The 21,452-nt window shown below is 49.4% G+C and overlaps 3 protein-coding genes across 3 annotated transcripts; 2 read left to right on the top strand and 1 right to left on the bottom strand.

Moving 5' to 3' along the window:
- Positions 1–327: 327 nt before the first annotated feature.
- Positions 328–13,354, top strand: LTR84_011282 (uncharacterized protein; the record flags this gene model as incomplete). The annotated part of the gene is made up of 2 exons (XM_064854815.1): positions 328–616; positions 663–13,354. 2 exons carry the CDS (start codon positions 328–330, stop codon positions 13,352–13,354), a joined length of 12,981 nt encoding a protein of 4,326 aa, XP_064700074.1.
- Positions 13,355–13,957: 603 nt separating this feature from the next.
- Positions 13,958–14,926, bottom strand: LTR84_011281 (uncharacterized protein; the record flags this gene model as incomplete). The annotated part of the gene is made up of 1 exon (XM_064854814.1): positions 13,958–14,926. One exon carries the CDS (start codon positions 14,924–14,926, stop codon positions 13,958–13,960), a length of 969 nt encoding a protein of 322 aa, XP_064700073.1.
- A 1,447-nt stretch (positions 14,927–16,373) lies between these two features.
- On the top strand, positions 16,374–21,444 carry LTR84_011280 (uncharacterized protein; the record flags this gene model as incomplete). The annotated part of the gene is made up of 2 exons (XM_064854813.1): positions 16,374–20,048; positions 20,098–21,444. 2 exons carry the CDS (start codon positions 16,374–16,376, stop codon positions 21,442–21,444), a joined length of 5,022 nt encoding a protein of 1,673 aa, XP_064700072.1.
- Between the last annotated feature and the right edge of the window lie 8 nt (positions 21,445–21,452).

Raw genomic sequence — 21,452 nt, 5'->3', positions numbered from 1 at the left:
GGTTGGCTGCAAGTACCGGGGCGTGCCAGTACTTACGGGTAGAAATACTTTCTTGGCGGATTGGACGCGTTACTGCCAACTGCCAGCGCGGTCCACGGCCTAAACTTCAAGTTCCAGGTGACCTCTACAGTGCATCTGGTCTCCGTACCCTTCGATTCAATCAATTGTTTGATCAACCATCACCAACAACTCTCCCTTATCTTCCCACGTCTTGTCATTCCGTTCCATCGGCATTGCGATTGGCGTTCGGGTGGTTGATTCATCCTGAGATGCAGCCCAACAGATCATCGGCGGCATCGTCTCACTCAGACCTACAACACTGCAACAATGGAAGTACTGTCGCCTGCGGCCCCTACCAATGGGACTTCTGATCAAGCGATCCTGGAGCCGGCGGTCGATCCCATTGTCGTTCTCGAACACATCGCCAACCTAATAGAGACAACACTCGGTGCCGCAAGAAGAGAACTGGAAGCAGTTGGCAGTTTACTGTCCAAATCCAACCATGCCGAATCCCTCTATCAATGTGCCCGGTTTGCAAATGAGCCCCAGATCACGACTTTATTTGCTCGGAAGGACATCAGAGAGGAGATGGTCAATGGCCACGATGATACCCCAAGTGAGTCAAGCCATACCAAATCGTACGTTGTCTAATCAAGTGGTAGAAATTGAACATGTCTTTACACTCTCGGCCGAACTCTCCCCTACCGAGACAACGGTTGCGTCCCTAGCCTTCCTTAAACTATCTGGTCCTCTCGATGCACGCAAACCGATCGCGACCCAAATACAAGTCTCCAATCTTCCCGGATCATACGCTGTCAATAACGACGAAAATAGGCATATCGATAAAGCCTCTCCTTACGATGTTGTCTATTCACTCTTACACAACGTCCTTAGCCCCTACTTTGAAGCGTACACCCGAACACAAGACTCAAGCAATCGGAACTGGTACGATGCCCAGGCAAAGAGCGGAGTGCCAGGAGCGAGGAGGAGGATTGCGGAGTTGGAAATGAGCCTTCTGCATTTGGCACAGAACACAGATATCCCTTTGGTTCGCCTCAGCATGCATGAGATAGTGAACATGGCTCTTCAAGAGGCTAGTTCACATGGAAGGACTGCGTCTTTGCAGGATATTCCAGGTCATGTTCTTGAAGACACCACAGTCCAGAATAGTCTGCAGGCTCACGTCAATGGGTGGATCAAATCGATTCAGGAGGTCACCAAACGAACCAAGGATCCGGCTTCAAATTCGGCTCGACAAGAAATCAATTTGTGGTTGTCATTAGAGTCAGCATTGAACAGATTGGCATCTGAGATAAATTCCGAAGGCGTCAAACTGACTTTCGATATCCTCAAGAAAGCGAAACGACAGCAGGTTCTCATAAGTTTCGATACGGACACTGGCCTCAAAGATGCAGTCGAAACCGTACGGAACTACAACAATCTGATGCGAGACTTCCCACTCGACGAGCTATCTTCTGCAGTATCCCTATCCAAAGTGGCAGATGCGCTATCCCAAATTTTCACGCATCTGAACAGAAAATGGAGAGTCTGCAACTACCCTATCAGACGGGCACTGAAACTTGTGGAGGGTATTTCAGAAGATATGGACGGTCAAATACACCATCTTTTGCAAGGTCGTTCGATAATGTCCCTTCCATGGCCCGAATTTGAAGAACTTATGGGATCTGTCAACATCATCTGGGATACATGGGACGAACAGATCAAGTCTTTCACCGCCGTAGCACGAGAAATCACCAAGCGGAAGAATACCGAGTTCGTGCCCGTGAAAGTCAACCCACGACATTCCCAGACACAGGACCGCCTGCGATATATCCAGAAGTTTCGAAATGAACACGAGCAATTGCAAAAGACTATCATTAATGTTCTTGGCTCGAAATCCGGAGCCAATGGTCTGTCCCGCGCCGAAGACAGTGGAGCTGCGATCATTGAAGAGTTGGGAGGTGCTGATGCGATCGAAGAGGTAGCCAACGCTTATAACATCGTGCGTCACGTCGACGTCCTGGATGTATCCGAGAAAGGAACTGCAGTGTGGGCACAAGCCGAAGCTGAGTACACAGAGAGAACTTCTCGAGTGGAGGATTCAATTATAGCACGCCTCCGTGATCGTCTGGGAAAAGCCAAGACCGCAAATGAGATGTTTCGTGTCTTCGAGAAGTTCAACGCACTGTTAGTGAGGCAAAAAGTCCGCGGTGCAATTGCCGCGTATCAAACTCAGCTTCTGGACAACGTCAAGAATGCTATTGCTGCGCTGCATGAACGCTTCAAGCAACAATATGGTGGATCGGAAGCCCAAATGATGGCTCAGTTACGCGATATCCCTCCAGTAGCTGGTGCCATTCTGTGGGTTCGCCAGATTGAGGCCCAGCTTGACAGCTACATGTCTAAAGTACAAGCTGTCTTGGGCGAAGACTGGACTTTACATGCAGATGGTCAGAAATTACAAGCTGAAAGCAACATGTTCCGAAAGAAGCTGACAACGCGAGACATCTACGAGGCATGGTTGTACGATATTCAGTCTCGAGAGATCTCTGTTACTGGAAGACTATTTTCAATCGCTCGGAGTAGGGGCACAAATACTGCCCTGGAACTCATTGTTCACTTCGACAATCATGCGATATCTCTGTTCAAAGAGGTCAGAAATCTAACATGGTTGAATTTCCAAATACCGCATCGAATTTCTACCACAGCCAAACAAGCTCAAAGAGTGTATCCTTATGCCCTCAGTCTCATGGAAAGTGTAGCAGGCTATTTCTCAGCGGTCAGAGCCATCTCGGACATGCCCAACATGGCACCACTGTTGGCAGGGCATCAGAAGGAGGTCCAGCGTCTCTTTGAGAAAGGAATACCTCTGAAATGGGACTCCTTTATTCATTCATATGAGTTGCATATCAAGTCAAAATCTGCAACATCAGAGTCAGCTCATGTACAATATGTACGGGATTTGGCGTCTGCTGTGACAACTTTACAGAACAAGACTGCAACAGTTTATGAATTGGACCAGAGCATCCAGCTAGCTTTGGCTGAAGTCAAGACATGCCCATATTCAACAAAATCCTTTCAATCCCAGATGGACCTAATCCAGATTGCTGTCGACAAGATGAACCTGGAAAACTACGCAAACCTTCCTGCCTGGGTCTCGCAACTGAACTCACAGCTGGATGAGATTTTTGTTTCTCGGCTTCACCATGCGCTTAAGCATTGGACCAACTCCTTCATTTCGTCTGATGGGCAAGAAGGCATGGTGTCATCCATTGAACCTGGAGAGGAAGCCGTGCTTAACGTCCATTTCGCTCCAACGCAGATCGAGATCATGATGAACAACCAAACTGTCTTTGTAGATCCTCCTTTGAATTTCGTTAAATCCACCTGGCTTAAGCAGCTCGAAGACTGGCTCGATGTTCTTTGCCATCTACCACGCATCAGAGCTTCGCGCTATCAGCTGACTGCAGCAGCAGGTATGGTGGAGGCCACTCCCTTGTTCGAGGGCCTTCCTCTGCAAAACGTAGAAGCTTTGCAGGCTGCATACACGGCCATTGACACGAAAGTTGCTGAAATGTCAGCCTACCTGGAAGAGTGGTACACATATCAGAATCTGTGGGATCTGCGAAGCGAGCAATTGCATGAGGAGCTTGGCGATGATCTTGCCCAATGGCATCAACTATTGCAAGAAGTCCGCCATGCCCGTACCACATTCGACACTTCCGAAGGGCGCAAGACATTTGGCTCCGTGACCTTTGACTATGAGCAAGTACAGTCGAAGATCACACAGAAATACGACCAGTGGCAACACGAAGTAACCAGCAAATTTGGTGGTATTCTCGGCAATCGTATGGCAGAAGTGTTCACAGATATGAAGCGAGCACGACTGGAACTCGAGAATCAATCTCTCGAGACACATTCAACTGCCCAGGCTGTTGCTTTTATTACCACGGTTCAACAGTGCAGACGAGATGCCGCATTATGGGGTCCTGAAGTTGAGATCTTCCGACAAGGACAAACCACTCTTTCAAGACAACGTTATAATTTCGCGAGCGACTGGCTTTCTGCAAATCAAGTCAGTGACGAGTGGGATTCGTTCGAGGACATCCTAAACCGAAAGAGCAAAATTGTCGAAGACCAGACTGAAGCCTTACGAGCCAATATCATCGCTGAGGATAAATTGATTAGTGGTCGTATCGCCGATATTGTTGCCCAATGGTCTGAAGAGAAGCCAGTCTCAGGCTCAATAGCCCCAGCTGAGGCTGCCGAACTCCTTCGTAGCTTTCAAGGTCGCATGGAGAAGCTCCAAGGCGAAGCTGAAACCGTGTCCAAAGCCCGAGAAGCACTTTCACTACCTCTAAGTCGGAATGAAGGCTTGACAACAGCGATGGAGGAAGTAGGCGATTTCATGGCTGTGTGGACTGCCCTCTCAACTATTTGGCAGAGCGTCGATGAGCTCCGAGATACTCCGTGGGCAAGTCTACAGCCTCGAAAACTTCGACAATCACTCGATGGCTTAGTGAAAATGACCAAGGAGATGCCCAGCAGAATGCGACAATATGCGGCATTCGAATATGTGCAAAATGCGCTCAAGCAAATGATCAAGACAAACGCTCTTCTAGGCGATTTGAAGTCGGACGCAATCCGTGAACGTCACTGGCTCAAGATCTACAAAGCACTGAAACCTCACAAACGATATTCGGAAGTTTCCATGACCCTTGGAGATGTTTGGGATCTTCAGCTGGCAACAAGCGAGGCTACGATCCGAGAAATCATTACCCAAGCACGTGGCGAACTCGCCCTGGAAGAATTTGTGCGCCAGGTGCGTGATACATGGCAGAGCTATCCTCTCGAACTGGTCAACTATCAGAACAAGTGCCGTCTCATTCGTGGGTGGGACGACCTTTTCACTAAATGCAGTGAGAATCTCAATTCTCTCCAAGCCATGCGACATTCACCTTATTACAAAGAGTTTGAGGATGAAGCGTCTGCTTGGGAAGACAAGCTCAATCGTGTACATGTCTTGTTCGACGTCTGGATAGATGTTCAACGTCAGTGGGTCTACCTAGAAGGAGTCTTCACAGGAAACAACGATATCAAGCACTTGTTACCGACCGAGTCTAGCCGATTCTCAAACATCAATACCGAATTTTCTGCTGTGATGAAGAAAGTATACAAGTCTCCTTTCGTCATGGATGTGCTTTCAATTCCTGGAGTACAGAAGTCTCTAGAACGATTGGCAGAGCTCTTAAGCAAGATTCAGAAAGCACTTGGTGAATACTTGGAGCGCGAGCGGGTCTCGTTTCCTCGATTTTACTTCGTTGGTGATGAAGATTTGCTTGAGATCATCGGCAACAGCAATGACAGCACTCGTGTGGCAAAACACTTCAAGAAAATGTTCGCTGGCATTTCTGGTGCGGTCGTGACCGAAGACAGTACGATAACCGCTATCACATCGAAAGAGGGCGAAAATGTCGTTCTGAAGAAGGAGATCTCTCTCATCAAGCTGCCCAAGATTAATGACTGGCTCACTGCTTTAGACAATAGCATGAAGCAGACTTTGGCCGAGCTATTAGCCGAAGCGGCTGTGGCTTTCAGACCATTATTCACATCTCCTGAACTCGATAATTCCAAGCTCCACGAGTACATGACTACATATCCAGCGCAGATCATGATACTCGCTTCACAAGTTGTTTGGACCGACCTCGTTCGAGAATCACTTGAGGATGCGGGTAATGGACTTGCTAAAATCTACGAATATGAGGCAAGGCTCCTAGGTTTGTTAGCAGCGAGTGTACTGCAGGACTTGCCATCGCTCATGCGCAAGAAATGTGAACACTTCATCACCGAAGCTGTGCACCAGCGCGATGTCATAACCAAATTGATTAATGCGGAAGCAACCTCACCTGGCCATTATATCTGGCTGTTGCAAATGCGCTATTCCTACGACCCGAACGCAGAGCTGATGTCACGGCTACGTATCGAGATGGCCAATGCTGTACTCGAATATGGATATGAATATCTCGGTGTTCCAGATCGCCTCGTTAGGACGCCACTGACCGACCGCTGCTTCTTGACTTTGACCCAAGCCTTGTGTCAGAGACTGGGTGGTTCCCCATATGGTCCGGCTGGTACTGGTAAAACAGAATCAGTCAAGGCGCTGGGCCTGCAACTCGGCCGCTTCACCCTGGTTTTCTGCTGTGATGACACTTTTGATTTCCAAGCCATGGGTCGCATCTTCCTCGGATTGTGTCAAGTTGGTGCGTGGGGATGTTTCGACGAGTTCAATCGGCTTGAGGAGAGAATTCTGTCTGCAGTATCTCAACAGATCCAAAATATTCAAATTGGTCTCAAGCACACCACCAATGAGCAGAAGGCACAAATCGAGCTTGTCGGTCGTCGCTTTAAGGTCAATCCAAATACTGGCCTCTTCATCACCATGAATCCTGGTTATGCTGGTCGTTCTAATTTGCCAGACAATCTCAAGAAGCTATTCAGAAGTGTTGCAATGTCGAAGCCAGATAAGGAACTAATCGCTGAAGTCATGCTCTTCTCCCAGGGATTCAAGCAAGCCAAACCCATATCCTCCCAAGTTGTTCCTTTTTTCGAGCACTGTGCTCGGCGGCTATCGAAACAACCCCACTATGACTTCGGACTACGAGCTCTGAAAAGTGTTCTCGTTAGTTCTGGCGGTCTCAAGCGACTTCGAATGCAGAACGGAGAGCTACCGACTGAAAACGAGCAAGACTTGGAACCTGAGATCATTGTCCAAAGTATTCGAGAAACAGTATCACCGAAGCTCATCAAGCGAGATGTGGAAACGCTTGTAGAAGTTCAGACAGAGGACTTCCCGGGAGTCAACTATGTTCCAGCCCACCTGGCAGCGCTGACAGAAGCCATTAAGCAAGTAATGGAGGAGCAAGGCTTGACGCAAAGTGAAGCCTGGATGACCAAAATCCTGCAACTCTACCAAATTCAAAATATTCATCATGGTGTCATGATGGTAGGACAGTCGGCTTCCGGCAAATCAACTATCTGGAGAGTGCTTCTTCAAGCTCTGCAACGAGTAGAGGGCATAGAGGGCGTTCATCATGTCATCGATCCCAAGGTCATGTCGAAAGAAGCCTTGTATGGCAGCCTTGACAGTACCACCAGAGAGTGGACTGATGGTTTGTTCACTGGTATTCTAAGAAAAGTGGTTGACAACCTCCGTGGTGAGGAGAGCAAGCGCCATTGGATTGTCTTTGATGGTGACGTTGATCCTGAATGGGTGGAAAATTTGAACAGTGTACTTGACGACAACAAGTTACTCACCCTTCCGAACGGTGAACGATTGAATCTACCTCCTAATGTCCGCGTGATGTTTGAGGTTGAGACATTGAAATACGCGACACTTGCCACGGTCAGTCGTTGTGGAATGGTCTGGTTTTCCGACGACACAGTTACGCCCTCATTGATGGTCGACCACTATCTGCAAGCATTGTCAGTCCGCAATTTCGAAGACCTCGATGATGAGATTAAGGCCTCAGGGCTTTCCTCTCGTTCCCAGGAGACACAACGACACGTGGTTGAGACGCTACGAGGCCTTATCACTCGCGATGACTTCTTACTTCAAGCCTTGGATGCGGCTACCAAGCACAAACACATTATGGAGTTCACCCCTGCCCGTGCCCTTGACAGCCTTTTCAGTCTCCTCGCTAAGGCATGCCGAACGATCCTCGAGTACAACGTGTACCATACTGAATTTCCACTCGATCCTGAGCAAATAGAAGCCTTCGTCTCTAAGAGACTACTTCTCGCTACCGTCTGGAGCTTTGTCGGTGATGGCATGCTGACTATCCGCAAACAATTTGGCGACTTCATCAGTAGCATGACGAACATCGAATTGCCTAGTCTGGATGAGACTATGTCTCTCATCGACTATGATGTCAGTCTACCACATGCTCAGTGGGTGCCATGGCAATCTCAAGTACCGACAATTGATCTCAATACGCACTCCATCACTCAAACCGATGTGATTATCCCAACCATTGATACCGTCCGTCATGAGGATGTTCTTTACTCTTGGCTTTCAGAGCATAAACCCTTGATGTTGTGTGGTCCGCCAGGTTCTGGCAAGACAATGACTCTATTCAGTGCTCTACGCAAACTCCCAGATATGGAAGTTGTTGGTCTCAATTTCTCCAGTGCCACTCAACCCGAACTGATCATCAAAACCTTTGAGCAGTACTGCGAGTACAAGAAAACCTTGAATGGAATGGTCCTCTCACCAACTCAGCTCGGCCGCTGGCTGGTCATATTCTGTGACGAAATAAATTTGCCGGCTCCTGACAAGTATGGGACACAACGAGCAATCAGTTTCCTGAGACAACTTGTTGAGCAAAACGGGTTCTGGTGTACTTCCGACAGAGCTTGGGTCAGTCTGGAACGCATACAATTTGTTGGAGCTTGTAATCCACCTGAAGATGTTGGTCGTCATCCCATGGGAGACAGATTCTTGCGACATGCACCAGTGGTTTTGGTTGATTATCCTGGCGAGCTCTCCCTCACTCAGATCTATGGCACATTCAACAATGCAGTTCTCAAAGTCATCCCTACATTGAGAGGGTTTGGTGATGCACTAACTCATGCCATGGTCGACTTCTACCTCAAATCTCAAGCTCGATTTACCGCAGAGATCCAGCCACACTACGTTTATTCACCCAGAGAGCTGACTCGTTGGGTCAGAGGCATCTATGAAGCCATTGCCCCACTTGAGCATCTTTCCCTAGAGGGCTTGATACGTATCTGGGCCCACGAGGCACTCCGACTTTTCCAGGATCGACTTGTTGACGATGAAGAAAGAGTATGGACGGCTGATATGGTCAGACAAACCGCTCTAGAACACTTCCCAACTGCAGACATCGACTCAGCATTACAAGGTCCGATCCTCTTCTCAAACTGGCTGTCCAAGAACTATGTTTCAGTGGAGCAAGATCAACTCCGGGAATTTGTGAAAGCTCGACTGAGGACATTCTGCGAAGAGGAAGTCGACGTTCCACTTGTACTTTTCAATGATGTTTTGGAGCATGCCCTACGCATTGATCGAGTCTTTAGGCAACCGCAAGGTCATCTCATCCTTATCGGTACGAGTGGCAGTGGAAAGACCACCCTCTCAAGGTTCGTTGCATGGATGAACGGCTTGAGCATATTTCAAATCAAGGTCCACGGTCGATACTCGGCAGAAGACTTTGATGATGATCTTCGTGGTGTCTTAAGGGCATGTGGTTGCCGTGGCCAAAAAATCTGCTTCATCATGGACGAATCAAATGTCCTAGACTCTGGGTTCCTCGAGAGAATGAACACATTACTTGCCAATGGTGAAGTTCCGGGTCTTTTCGAAGGCGATGAGTACTCTGCGTTGATGACCGCGTGCAAGGAAGGAGCACAGCGCCAAGGGCTGTTACTAGATTCTCAAGAGGAACTTTACAAATGGTTCACTCAACAGATTGTGAGAAATCTGCATGTTGTCTTCACGATGAATCCGCCACAAGATGGTCTCTCATCGAAAGCAGCCACTAGCCCCGCATTGTTTAATCGATGCGTTCTTAATTGGATGGGTGACTGGTCTGATCAAGCCCTTTTCCAAGTTGGATACGAACTTACTCAATCAATTGACCTGGACAAGCCGAACTTTACAGCACCAGACAGCATCACAAGAGCTTACCGTGATCTTTCTCTACCTGCTTCTCATCGCGATACTGTCGTCAATGCAATGGTCTACATTCATTACGCCGTGCAAAAGACCAACGAACGTTTGGAGCAACACCAAGGCACCGTGACCTATCTCACTCCTCGACACTATCTGGACTTCGTTACTCAGTTTGGAAAACTCTTCAGTGAGAAGCGTGGAGATCTGGAGGACCAGCAACGCCATCTGAATGTTGGTCTCGAGAAGCTTCGAGATACTGTGGACAAGGTCTCAGATTTGAGAGTCAGCCTTGCTCAGAAGAAGCAGCAACTGGAGTTGAAGGATGCTGAGGCGAATGAAAAACTTCAAAAGATGGTTGCCGACCAGCGTGAAGCCGAAACTCGGAAGACTGCTTCCCTGGAAGTACAAACAGCCCTCGAGAAACAAGAAAAGGAAGTCGCAAGTCGCAAAGAGATTGTGCTCAATGACCTGGCTAGAGCTGAGCCCGCCGTTCTCGAAGCCCAGCAAAGTGTGAGCAATATCAGAAGACAGCATCTGACTGAAGTCCGATCAATGGCAAATCCTCCAGCTGGCGTCAAACTCGCTCTAGAATCGGTCTGCACACTGCTTGGCAACAAGGTCGATAGCTGGAGAAGCATTCAAGCTATTGTTCGAAAAGAAGACTTTATTGCAAACATTGTCAATTATGATAATGAAGCTCAAATGACAGCAAATCTACGACTGAAGATGCGAAATGAATATCTTTCTAACGAGGATTTTACGTTTGAAAAAGTTCACCGTGCGAGTAAAGCCTGTGGTCCACTTGTTCAATGGGTCCAGGCACAGGTGAACTACTCTGAGATCCTTGACCGAGTTGGTCCTCTAAGAGAAGAAGTTGAACAACTGGAAGAACAAGCACTTCAGACAAAAGCAGAGGCCAAAGCAATCGAAGAAACCATCATCAAACTCGAGTCCAGTATTGCGACATACAAGACAGAGTATGCTGCACTCATCAGTGAAACACAAGCTATAAAGACCGAGATGTCTCGAGTGCAAACCAAGGTCGACCGCAGCGTACGCCTACTGGATAGTTTGTCGTCTGAACGAGTCAGATGGGAGGCGGCTAGCAAGTCTTTCGAGACACAAATCCAGACGCTTGTTGGTGATGTCGTCATTGCTTCCGCCTTCCTGGCGTATGCAGGTCTTTATGATCAACAATTCAGAAAGGCTATGGTGGATGATTGGATGCATCATATGTCGCAGTCCGGCATTCTGTGCAAGGCTGACGGTTCCGTATTGGGCTATCTGTCCTCTGCAGACGAGCGTCTTCAATGGCAACGCCACTCACTTCCTGCCGATGATCTGTGCATGGAGAACGCTATCATGCTCAATCGTTTCAATCGCTACCCGTTGATCATTGACCCTCCTGGACGAGTCACCGAATTCTTGAAACAAGAACACCAAGGACGGAAACTGACTGTGACGAGTTTCTTGGACGATGCGTTCACAAAGCAGCTTGAAAGTGCTCTACGTTTTGGCAATCCAATCCTGATCCAAGACGCCGAATACCTAGATCCTATCTTGACCCATGTATTGAACAAAGAGTATCAAAAAACAGGTGGACGAGTACTCATCCAATTAGGGAAGCAGGAGATCGATTTCTCACCCAGCTTCCAACTCTACCTCTCGACCCGAGATCCTTCAGCAGCGTTTGCACCGGATGTGTGCAGCAGAACAACATTCATCAATTTTACTGTCACTCGAAGCAGCTTGCAAACGCAATCATTGAACGATGTTCTCAAGGCTGAACGACCAGACGTTGACAAGCGACGAACTAATTTGGTCAAGATGCAAGGAGAGTTCGACACGAACTTGAGACAATTGGAGAAACGCCTCCTTCAAGCACTCAATGAATCACGAGGCAACATTCTCGACGACGATAACGTTATCCAAACTCTGGAGACTCTCAAGAAAGAAGCAGCCGTCATTACCAAGAAGGTGGCCGAAACCGAAGGAGTCATGGCAGAAGTCGAGCGCATCACTCAAAGCTATAGTCAAATCGCCAATGCGTGCAGTGCAATTTTTGCATTGCTGGAACAATTGCATCATCTCAACCATGCTTATCGATTTTCACTGCAATACTTCCTGGACATCTTTAATTTTGTCCTTCACCACAACCATCACTTGACGAACAAAACCGACTATCAAGAACGTGGAGAGATTATCCTGAAGGACATCTTTGTTGAGACCTATAGACGCACGTCACTATCACTCCTACAAAAAGATCGAATCACCCTTGCTATGCTTCTCGTTAGAGCCATGCCTTACGAGCTCGATCGATCAGTACTCGAATTGGTTCTTGACGACCCTCTCCAGTCTCGTGGCGGCAACCCATCCGATTCTACTCCAGATGATGTGCTAGCTTCTGTTCGAAGACAGCCTGTCTTTGATCAATCTTTGATCGATCCTTCAAGCTCAAGCTGGAAGCAGTTCATGTCCGCTGAACGTGCCGAGCATTGCGTCCCAATTCTTTGGGCGGAGCAAGATAATGCTGTCAACGAAAACTTGTACAGATTGCTGCTAGTCAAACTTGCACGACCTGACAGGTTTTTGCCTGCCGCTGAAACCTTGGTTGGTAGTGTGCTTGGTCCAGAAATTTTCCAAGGAAGCGACGATCTAGGTACCATTGTTCAACAAGTGAGAAGTGAAACTCCCATTGCACTATGTTCGAATCCTGGGTTTGATGCGAGCTACAAAGTCGATGGTTTGGTTGAGAAGCAAAATGCAAGTTGTGCCAATGTTGCCATGGGATCTGAAGAGAGTGTTGCAAGTGCCGACAAAGCAATTACAAGTGCTGCGGCAAATGGCTCGTGGGTGTTGATCAAGAACGTTCACCTTGCGCCCCAATGGCTACAGAGCCTTGAGAAACGAATGTCAGCACTCAAGGCACACAGTGATTTCCGATTGTTCTTATCCATGGAATCAAGTCCCAAAATTCCAGTCAACCTAATCAGAGCATCGAGATCTCTGGTTTATGAACAACCAGCAGGTATCCGTGCCAACATGAAGGATACCCTGACGGTACTTTCCGATCGTGGAACACGAACGCCAGTTGAGAAGGGCAGACTGTACCTACTCTTGTGTTTCTTGCATGCACTTCTGCAAGAACGATTGAGATATGCACCGACTCTTGGATGGAAAGGACTTTGGGAGTTCAATGATAGTGATTATGAATGTTGTTCATTCATCATCGACTCGTGGATAGATTCGATTGCACAGGGAAGATCAAACATTGCACCTGTCAAACTACCATGGGACCTGATCCGTACTTTGATCACAGAGATGTACGGAGGCAAAATCGATGACGAAGGAGATTTCTTGTTACTGAAAGGTATTGTGGGCAGAATCTTCGACCCGGCCGCTTACGAGAATGACCATGAGCTCGTGTCGATCCCTGATGGGGAGTCTTTGAAGGTCCCTACAGGCACAACGATACGGGATTTCCTGGGATGGGTCGACAAACTTCCCGAGCGTGAGCCACCCACTTATCTTGGGTTGCCTTCGAATGCAGAGAAGCTTCTGTTGATGGGCCAAGGACGTGAGACCATCAGCAATCTAGCGCGTATTACAGATATGCTTGAGGAAGGAGAGCAATCGGGTTCGGGAGAGAAGAGCGAAGAGTAACTTGTTGGCTTGCTGGCTGATTGATAGGGGTACTGGAGGTTGATCTTCGCATGGGGAGTGGTCATAGAGGATTATGATTATTGTTGGGGATACAAAACACAGGTTCTGCTTCCAACGAGACGCTTGGTGTTGGGGGAATGAGCATTGGGTGCTTGCTTCGCTACATACATAGTATTGAACTACCGAGTTAGTTAGCGCAGGGCGTTGATGGCGTGTGTTTAGCCTGGGTGGTTGGGTATATCAGCCCGGTCTTTCAGCCTCTAAGGCTGAAAAATTACAGTAGATTTTACTCCTCAAAAAGACCATGACTTGATGGTTGAGAAAATTGCCTTGACACTCTATGTAGGTCTAGGCAATTCTCGTGCCAATAGATGCGTGACGACAGAATAAAAATTTGTATTCTCCACTCCAAGGACGCTATGCTGTTAACGCTCTATATTTTACGAATGCGATGCTCAAAAACCCCCGCTATGCCATCAGTCCCCATTCCAATGCAATCTGAGAAAAAAGAGCGTATGTTCTTCAAAACAAAGAATCCAAACGCCAAGTCAAGACAATTTGGGCATCAACTGGCCCCAAGTCCTCACGAGGCTCCGAAGTCGTTTAAGATGCCATGCAGCCTTGGATGGCCCAAGTCGCCTTGCCGTCAAAGTTGGCAACGTCAACGTTGAGTCCGGTGGGCTGGGTCATGGCCTGGCAGAAATCCGAGTAGATTGTCTGCCAGTTGGAATCGACAATCAAGCTGGTGATGGACGGATAGCCCGTCGGCACACCGACAAGGTTGCCACCGGGAGTGCAGAGCGGAAGCTGGATGTCCAGGTCTGCTCCTGAGGGGTCAGTCGTGGTGACTCGCACACTGTTATAGCTACCAGAGCTAGGTTTCATGACCTGCTGGCACTGTGTCTCAAACTGGATGGTGGTCGGGGCGCAGACGTCGCCGGCGGCCAGGTCGTACTCTCGAGAGGTGGTGGTGGTGAGGGTGGTCGAGTTGGACCAGTTGGCCATCTGATCGCCGGTGATGGTGGCAGAGGCCGACGCAAATCCGACGTTGAAGCCTGCCGTGAGCGATGCACCCAGATGCCAGCCCTCGGAGGTCATGGCGGTGGTGGTCTGCGAGAAGGTGAAGGTTTGCTTGCAGCCGTTGCTGTCATTGCAGTCGAACAGGTCCTGGTGGTCGATGATCTGGGGATCCGACAGGTGGCAGTTGCTGAGGCTTGTTTGATAGACTAGATTGATCACGGCAGACCGGTCGAGTTGGTAGGGTTGATACTGGCTGTCGTTGAAATGAATCGTTGCTGGAATGTCCACCGTGACATAGCTTGATGCGTAGCCGGTGGGCACTTTCCAGGCCGCCGCGGTCTTCTGCGCACAGGTGTAGACATCGTCGTCTACCGTGCAGGCTGACTTGACCTGAGCTGGGCCAGGGTTCGCGTAGTCTGTTCTTTGTCCGTCGACATAGTAGACGGATGGTGTCGTCTTCTTTCCCGTGGAGCCACTGCTGTTGTTGGCGGTCATTGGAGCTGCAACTGCTAGTGCTGCAAGTGCGCCAGATGAAATAATAGCGGTCTTCATCTTTGATATTGTTGTCTGAGTCTGAGGAAGAGATAAGTAGATGCTTGTTCGTGGTTTTGGTACCGAAGAGTTGTTGAAGAGGTAGGAATAGTTGTTGGTGGTGTTTGTTACTGCTGGTGATGTATTGGGTTGTTGAGGATATAGGCTGGACAACGCAGTGGTCTATATAGTCTTTGAACATTATGAGATCGCCGTTCTTCATCACGACCGACGATATAAACATCCATGATCTCTCCGCGAAAACGCCAGCGACGTAACAGTGACCTCTAGCAAGGCTGAGCGCTCCTTGTTAAAGGTTAACTGGTAAGCTAGTTCGAATGTGGCAAGTTCTCCCATACCGGGCGAATCACTGGTTCCCTTGCGGCCTTTTTAAGACGTAGAGTAGCCGAAAAGGGATAACTTCTGGTGAACTCCTCGTATAAAGAAATGTCAATAACACGAGCGCGCCACAGCCTCCTCACCTCCAGCTCAGCTACGAACTTCGACGTCATCATTTTTCCTCAGACTTGGGCAACTGCTACGGTATGATTGGTAGTAACATGATTCGAGATGGGAAAATAAAGCCGATGGCTCACATCAGGCTGAAGTTATTGTAGCTATGTCAGTTCGTATACAGTGTTGCTTCGAGGCGTTGTTTTCTAAGGACCAGGGGGGAAAATAGAATTGGCTCAGGAGGGATGGACATCGGACCACCAAAATTAGGAGCCTCGCCGCTGTGGATTCCTCAAAACACGAGCCTCCCATAAATTCTCGTATTAACGATGGTGTGGCATTCATCATTTCGCGTTACCAATAGAGCTTTTATGGCCATGCGAGTTGTAGGGTACAACTCGCCGCGGCTTTTAAGCCTCATATACTAGAATTCCTGTATACACAACAGGTTGTTTTCGATTAGCACTCGACGCCCAAAATATACATGCACCGATAAACCTACTCGTGTCAACTGCGGTACTTACATCGGTTCTAAGGCAGCCCCAGGAGAAATTGACGATGCAACCCCTAATACGAGAAGGAGATTATTTAGAAACTGTTGAAGTGAGGCACGACGGTTGTATCAGGGCTAAAGAAGCTCAGAAATAAGTTGGATGGATAGCTAGCCTTTGTATATACCATGGGAACGCCGCGGAGGATGGTAGCTTGAAATGGTTTTAAAAGCGGCATGTTTGCCTGCACGTGAGCTTCGGGCAGATTGTTTCGACAAAGCCGCCTGGGTGAATGCGCCAGGTGTTATGTCCACGGCTCAATTACTTTGGAAACAAACGTCTACGGATACTTGGTAATTCTACCAGAGCCTTACTGTCCAATCAATATCTTTTGCTGTCTGTCCTGAATGCAGAGTAAGAAAGAAAAAGCCCGCCACTATTCCACCATGCCTTCCTGACTCTTCTGACATCGGTTTAACACTCATCCACCCTCAATATCTACCCTTTTGTGGTCGGCTATATACATGGCAGCCCAGGAAGATTTGGTCATTGCCTCCGCGCGGAATAATTCACAATCAATCGGGATGGTACCTGCCCCTACAATCGCCTCGCCGGTGGCCTCCTTTCCGCCTCTACAACTCGATATGGCCGTCGACCTGACCCCCACGATCGCAATCGATCCCATTGCCTTGATCACCACCGAATGTATAACAATTACCTCGGCTATGCGTAAGCATGCACGCTGGGCACAATCCTCGGTCTCAGCCATTCTCGGGGGAGGCGCCTCTCGAACGCAAGAGAAGGAAATACAACGGTCGGGCTCTCAGAGTCGTCGAGGAGGAGGGAAAGGTCCTGGCCCTGTCATCTCTGACCCCGGGAAAGCCAGGCTGGTTGTGCCTAATGCCTCGGACGATGAAAACGCCAGTCTGGCCAGTCGATGGGGTCTGCGTGGGAAGAAGGGAAAGAGCATGCAGGACAATCCACTTCTCACGGCTTTTGCCCGCTTGAGGAGAGATCTCGCTGGTTGCAGAGACGTTTCGACTGTTGATGCACCGGAGCTACTGCATCCGTTTCTGCAGGTCATCAGAAGCTCGTCGACGAGTGCGACGATTACGAGTCTCGCCGTCATCTCCATTACCAAGTTTCTGTCCTACAATATCATCTCCATCAAGAGTCCGAGGATCGCTTTGGCTATGCATCTACTGAGTGCGGCCATTACACACTGTCGTTTTGAAGCTAGCGACACATCGGCCGACGAGGTTGTGTTGCTACGGATCTTGAGGTTGATGGAAAGCGTGATTTCGAGACCAGAAGGCCAACTACTAGGTGATGAAAGCATTTGCGAGATGATGAGCACGGGATTGAGCATGTGCTGTCAGGCCCGCCTGTCCGAAGTGCTCAGGAGGTCCGCGGAGATGGCCATGGTCACGATGTGCCAGGTCGTCTTTACCAGACTGAAGTTTTTGAACATCGAGGAAGTCCCACAGACTAGAAGTCGGTCGAACACCAAAGTTACTCTTTCTGGTACCGGCGAAGACCTGAAGATTGAGCCTCCCATGTCTGGCAGCGTCATGGGCAACGGTGAACTTGAGCGTCCAAGTGTCGACGTCGAAGGTCGGTCTAGCGCCGAACCTGGTGCGGAACCAAGAGATCCTTCCGCTGTTCCTCAGACGACAGTACCAGCAACTGCGGAGGACGAGTTTGAGAACGTGGAACCTTACTCTTTGCCTTCTATCAAGGAGCTGTTCAGAGTGTTGATTGGCCTGCTCAATCCACACGATAGAACGCATACTGATCCCATGCGGATCATGGCACTGAGGATTATTGATGTTGCTTTGGAAGTTGCAGGGCCTTCTATAGCTCGACAACCCACCCTTGCCGTATTTGTGCAAGATGACCTTTGTCAACATCTCTTCCAACTTGTTCGGTCGGACAATTTGTTCCTTCTAGACAGCTCTCTGCGTGTTGCGGGCACATTACTCGCAACCTGCCGTCAACTGCTGAAACTACAGCAGGAACTATTTTTATCATACTTGGTGGCATGTCTACACCCCCGTGTCGACATTCCACAGGAGCCAGGAATTGATCCATCGCTATACGAGGGTGTCCCCTCAGCTCCGAAATTGGTTAAGCCATCTCCTTCTCAACCCCCTAGTAGGGCGGCCACTCCTGTACCGGTACAGGATAGGAAGAGGTTGGGGCTTGAAGGGGGGACTAGAAGGCCAGAAGCCCGGGAGGCCATGGTTGAGGCGGTTGGGACATTGGTGCGGATGCCGACATTCATGGTCGAGCTTTTCTTGAATTATGATTGTGACGTCGACAGACAAGATCTTTGTGAAGACATGGTTGGACTACTCTCGAGAAACGCATTTCCTGACTCGGCAACGTGGAGCACAACCAATGTTCCACCGTTATGTCTCGATTCTTTGCTGAACTTTGTATCATTCATGGCTGACAGGCTTCATCAACCTATACCAGAAGGCACGAAAGAAAGGGTAGAAAAGATACAAAAGCAAAGGATACAGAAGAAAATCATCAAGATCGGTGCTACAAAATTCAATGACGACCCGAAGGCAGGTGTAGCCTTCTTGGTGAAGAACGGAATTATCAAGGACCCAGATGATCCATTGCAGATTGCACATTTCCTAAAAGGAACTTCCCAAGTTTCCAAGAAGGTTCTCGGAGACTTCATTACCAAGAAATCCAATACGCGGCTGTTGACGGCGTTTATTGGTCTCTTCAAGTTCGAGGACAAGCGAATTGACGAAGCGTTGCGAGAGATTCTTGGAACTTTCCGCCTGCCAGGAGAATCTGCATTGATTGAGCGAATTATCAACACGTTCACCGAGAAGTACTGCGAAGAGGTGGCTCCTGAAGAGATAGCGGACAAGGATGCTGCTTTTGTTCTTTCATACGCGGTCATCATGCTGAACACCGATCTCTATAACCCCAATCACAAGGGTCAGAAGCGAATGACAGCGGAAGACTTCGGAAGGAATCTTCGTGGAGTCAACGCTGGAAAGGATTTCTCCCCGGAACTTCTCCAGGACATTTACGACGCAATCAAGGAGAATGAGATCATACTTCCGGATGAACACGACAATCAACACGCTTTCGAGTATGCTTGGAAGGAGCTGTTGATGAAGACCACCGATGCCGGAATGCTCGAATTGTGCGACACAAATGCCTTTGATGCAGAAATGTTTAAAGCGACTTGGAAGCCCATTGTTGCAACGCTATGCTACGTATTCATGTCGGCCTCGGACGATGCAGTTTTCTCCCGTGTGGTCGTCGGTTTCGATCAATGCGCTCAAATCGCAGCCAAATACGGCGTCACCGAGGCTTTCGATCGGATCATCTACAGCATCAGCCAGATCAGTGGTCTAGCAGCCGAGATTCCTCCAAGCACATCACTCAACACTGAGGTTCAAGTTGGAAAGAAGAGGATTATGGTCAGCGAAATGGCCGTGCGTCTCGGACGGGATTTCAAAGCACAGCTGTCTACCGTTCTCCTATTCAGAATTCTATCCGGCAATGAAGATGCAATAAGCGGGACGTGGATCTATATCGTGAGGATTCTACGGAACCTGTTCGTTAATTCATTGATCACTTTACCAACGATTGAGGGGAGTCGGCTTTCAGCTCTCGATTCCATTCCACTGCAACCACCCTCACAGGTCATCGATAGAGACGGAAGGCTGGGCGATAGTGGCATCTTTTCGACCTTCACATCCTACCTCTCCAGCTATGCTGCTGATGATCCACCAGAGCCTTCTGAAGAGGAGCTTGAGAATACGCTCAGTTCTGTTGACTGCGTTACAGCATGTAACGTCGATGGTGTTTTACGACACATTGCTGCTTTACCCACGGCTCAGATCAAGACTCTGGTAGCAGCACTTCTTTCACAGGTGGAGGACTCAACTCCAGTTGTCACTGTTAAACCAGAGCGTCCGATCCCTGTAACCGCCCGGGTGAATGGACATCGCATGCCAAAGGCTGGGCCAGAATATGACCCCGGTACAGTGTTTCTTCTTGAGTATGCGACCCTACTCACACTGAGGGACGAGGGGACGATAGCTGCAGCCGGTGAAGGTTTGACTGGGACGCTTCAAAATTATGTACGAGATGCCGCCAATCTACATCCTCTCGCGGCCTCCAGAATTGTTCATTATTTGCTGGAGTTGTTACGGCACAGCTATGTAAGTCTTGTCAAGATGTTGATCTCTCTCACAAACTAACGTCCAGCAGACCAACGATTTCATGCGGGCACCGGTGGTCATGCATGCTATCTCCAGTTTCGACGACAATGTATTAGACCGGACAGCAGCCACTGTTATGCAAGGTCTCGCGCGCATCATATCGCAACCCGATCCTCTACGCAACGAAGTCACCAAATCACCAGACTTCTGGTCCACCCTTCAAAGACTTCATCAGCACAAGACCGAAGCTGAGCATGTCTTCGAAATCTTGACCACACTAGCCACTGCTCGACCATCAGCCCTGACGGCTGACAACTACGAAGCCACAATCGCGCTCGCCAACGACTTCGCTTCCGCCGGCTCCATCGGATCGATCCAGGAGAAGCGAAAGGACTTCGCCGCCAAGCGCGGTCATCAAGCCAAACCTGCCCGACCCGAAGACCTCGTCGTCGTCCAACGGGCCATCAAAGCCATCAGCTTGATCTACCAACTCACAGACCTAACCCCAACGCTCATCTCACAATCCCATCTCGAGCGTCAAGAAGCATGGGCAGCAGACTGGAGCCCGGTCTTCCGGGCCCTCTGCGCGCAATGCGTCAATCCCTGCCGCGAAGTCCGTCATCGCGCACTATCCGCCCTCCAACGCGTCCTCCTCGCCGACACCGTCGCAGACCACGAATCTCACACCGAGTGGACCGCCATCTTCGACGAAGTGCTCTTTCCACTAACACTCCGTCTCCTCAAGCCCGAGATCTACCAGCTCGACCCGCTCGGCATGAACGACACACGCGCACAGGCCGCGAGCATCCTGTGTAAGATCTTCCTGCGCTATCTCGACAGACTTGCGGGCTGTGGCCGCCTGCCAGACGTGTGGGTCAAGGTCCTTGAGCTGTTGGATCGTCTCATGAATGCCGGAACCGAGACGGATGCGCTGGCCGAGGCCGTCAGAGAGGGTGTCAAAAATGTGCTACTTGTTATGGATGATACGGGCTATTTGGGCCGTGATGGCACTCCCGCTGCTGGTATTGAGCTGCCGCGCGGTGAGGTGTCTGTGCCTACGAGAGGTGGCGATGGCGCCGATGACGAGCCAGAAGACGGGGATGGGGATGATGGAGAAGACGAATCTGGAGAGGAACGTCAAGAAAAGCAGAAGAAGAAAGACGGCCAACCGGCCAAGATCGAGGTCTGGGCCGAGACAAACAGGCGCCTGGATAGATTCCTGCCTGGGCTCATCGAGGAGTTGTTCCCTGCCCCGAAACCTGACCTCGCTCCTGCGGTTGACGCTAACCCCCAACCTCCAGTATCTGAAAGGACACAGGCGGTGGCAGAAGAAGGAGATTCTGCTGCCACAGCACAGCCGAGTGCAATTCCTCTGCGTGGGAGTTCAGGCCGTTAGCTGGTTAA

The sequence above is a fragment of the Exophiala bonariae genome, assembly GCF_035927105.1.
Source record: "Exophiala bonariae strain CCFEE 5792 chromosome Unknown scaffold_51, whole genome shotgun sequence".
Taxonomy (NCBI): domain Eukaryota; kingdom Fungi; phylum Ascomycota; class Eurotiomycetes; order Chaetothyriales; family Herpotrichiellaceae; genus Exophiala; species Exophiala bonariae.
Note: the sequence above shows the minus strand (reverse complement) of the source record. Positions and strands in the feature narration are given on the sequence as shown.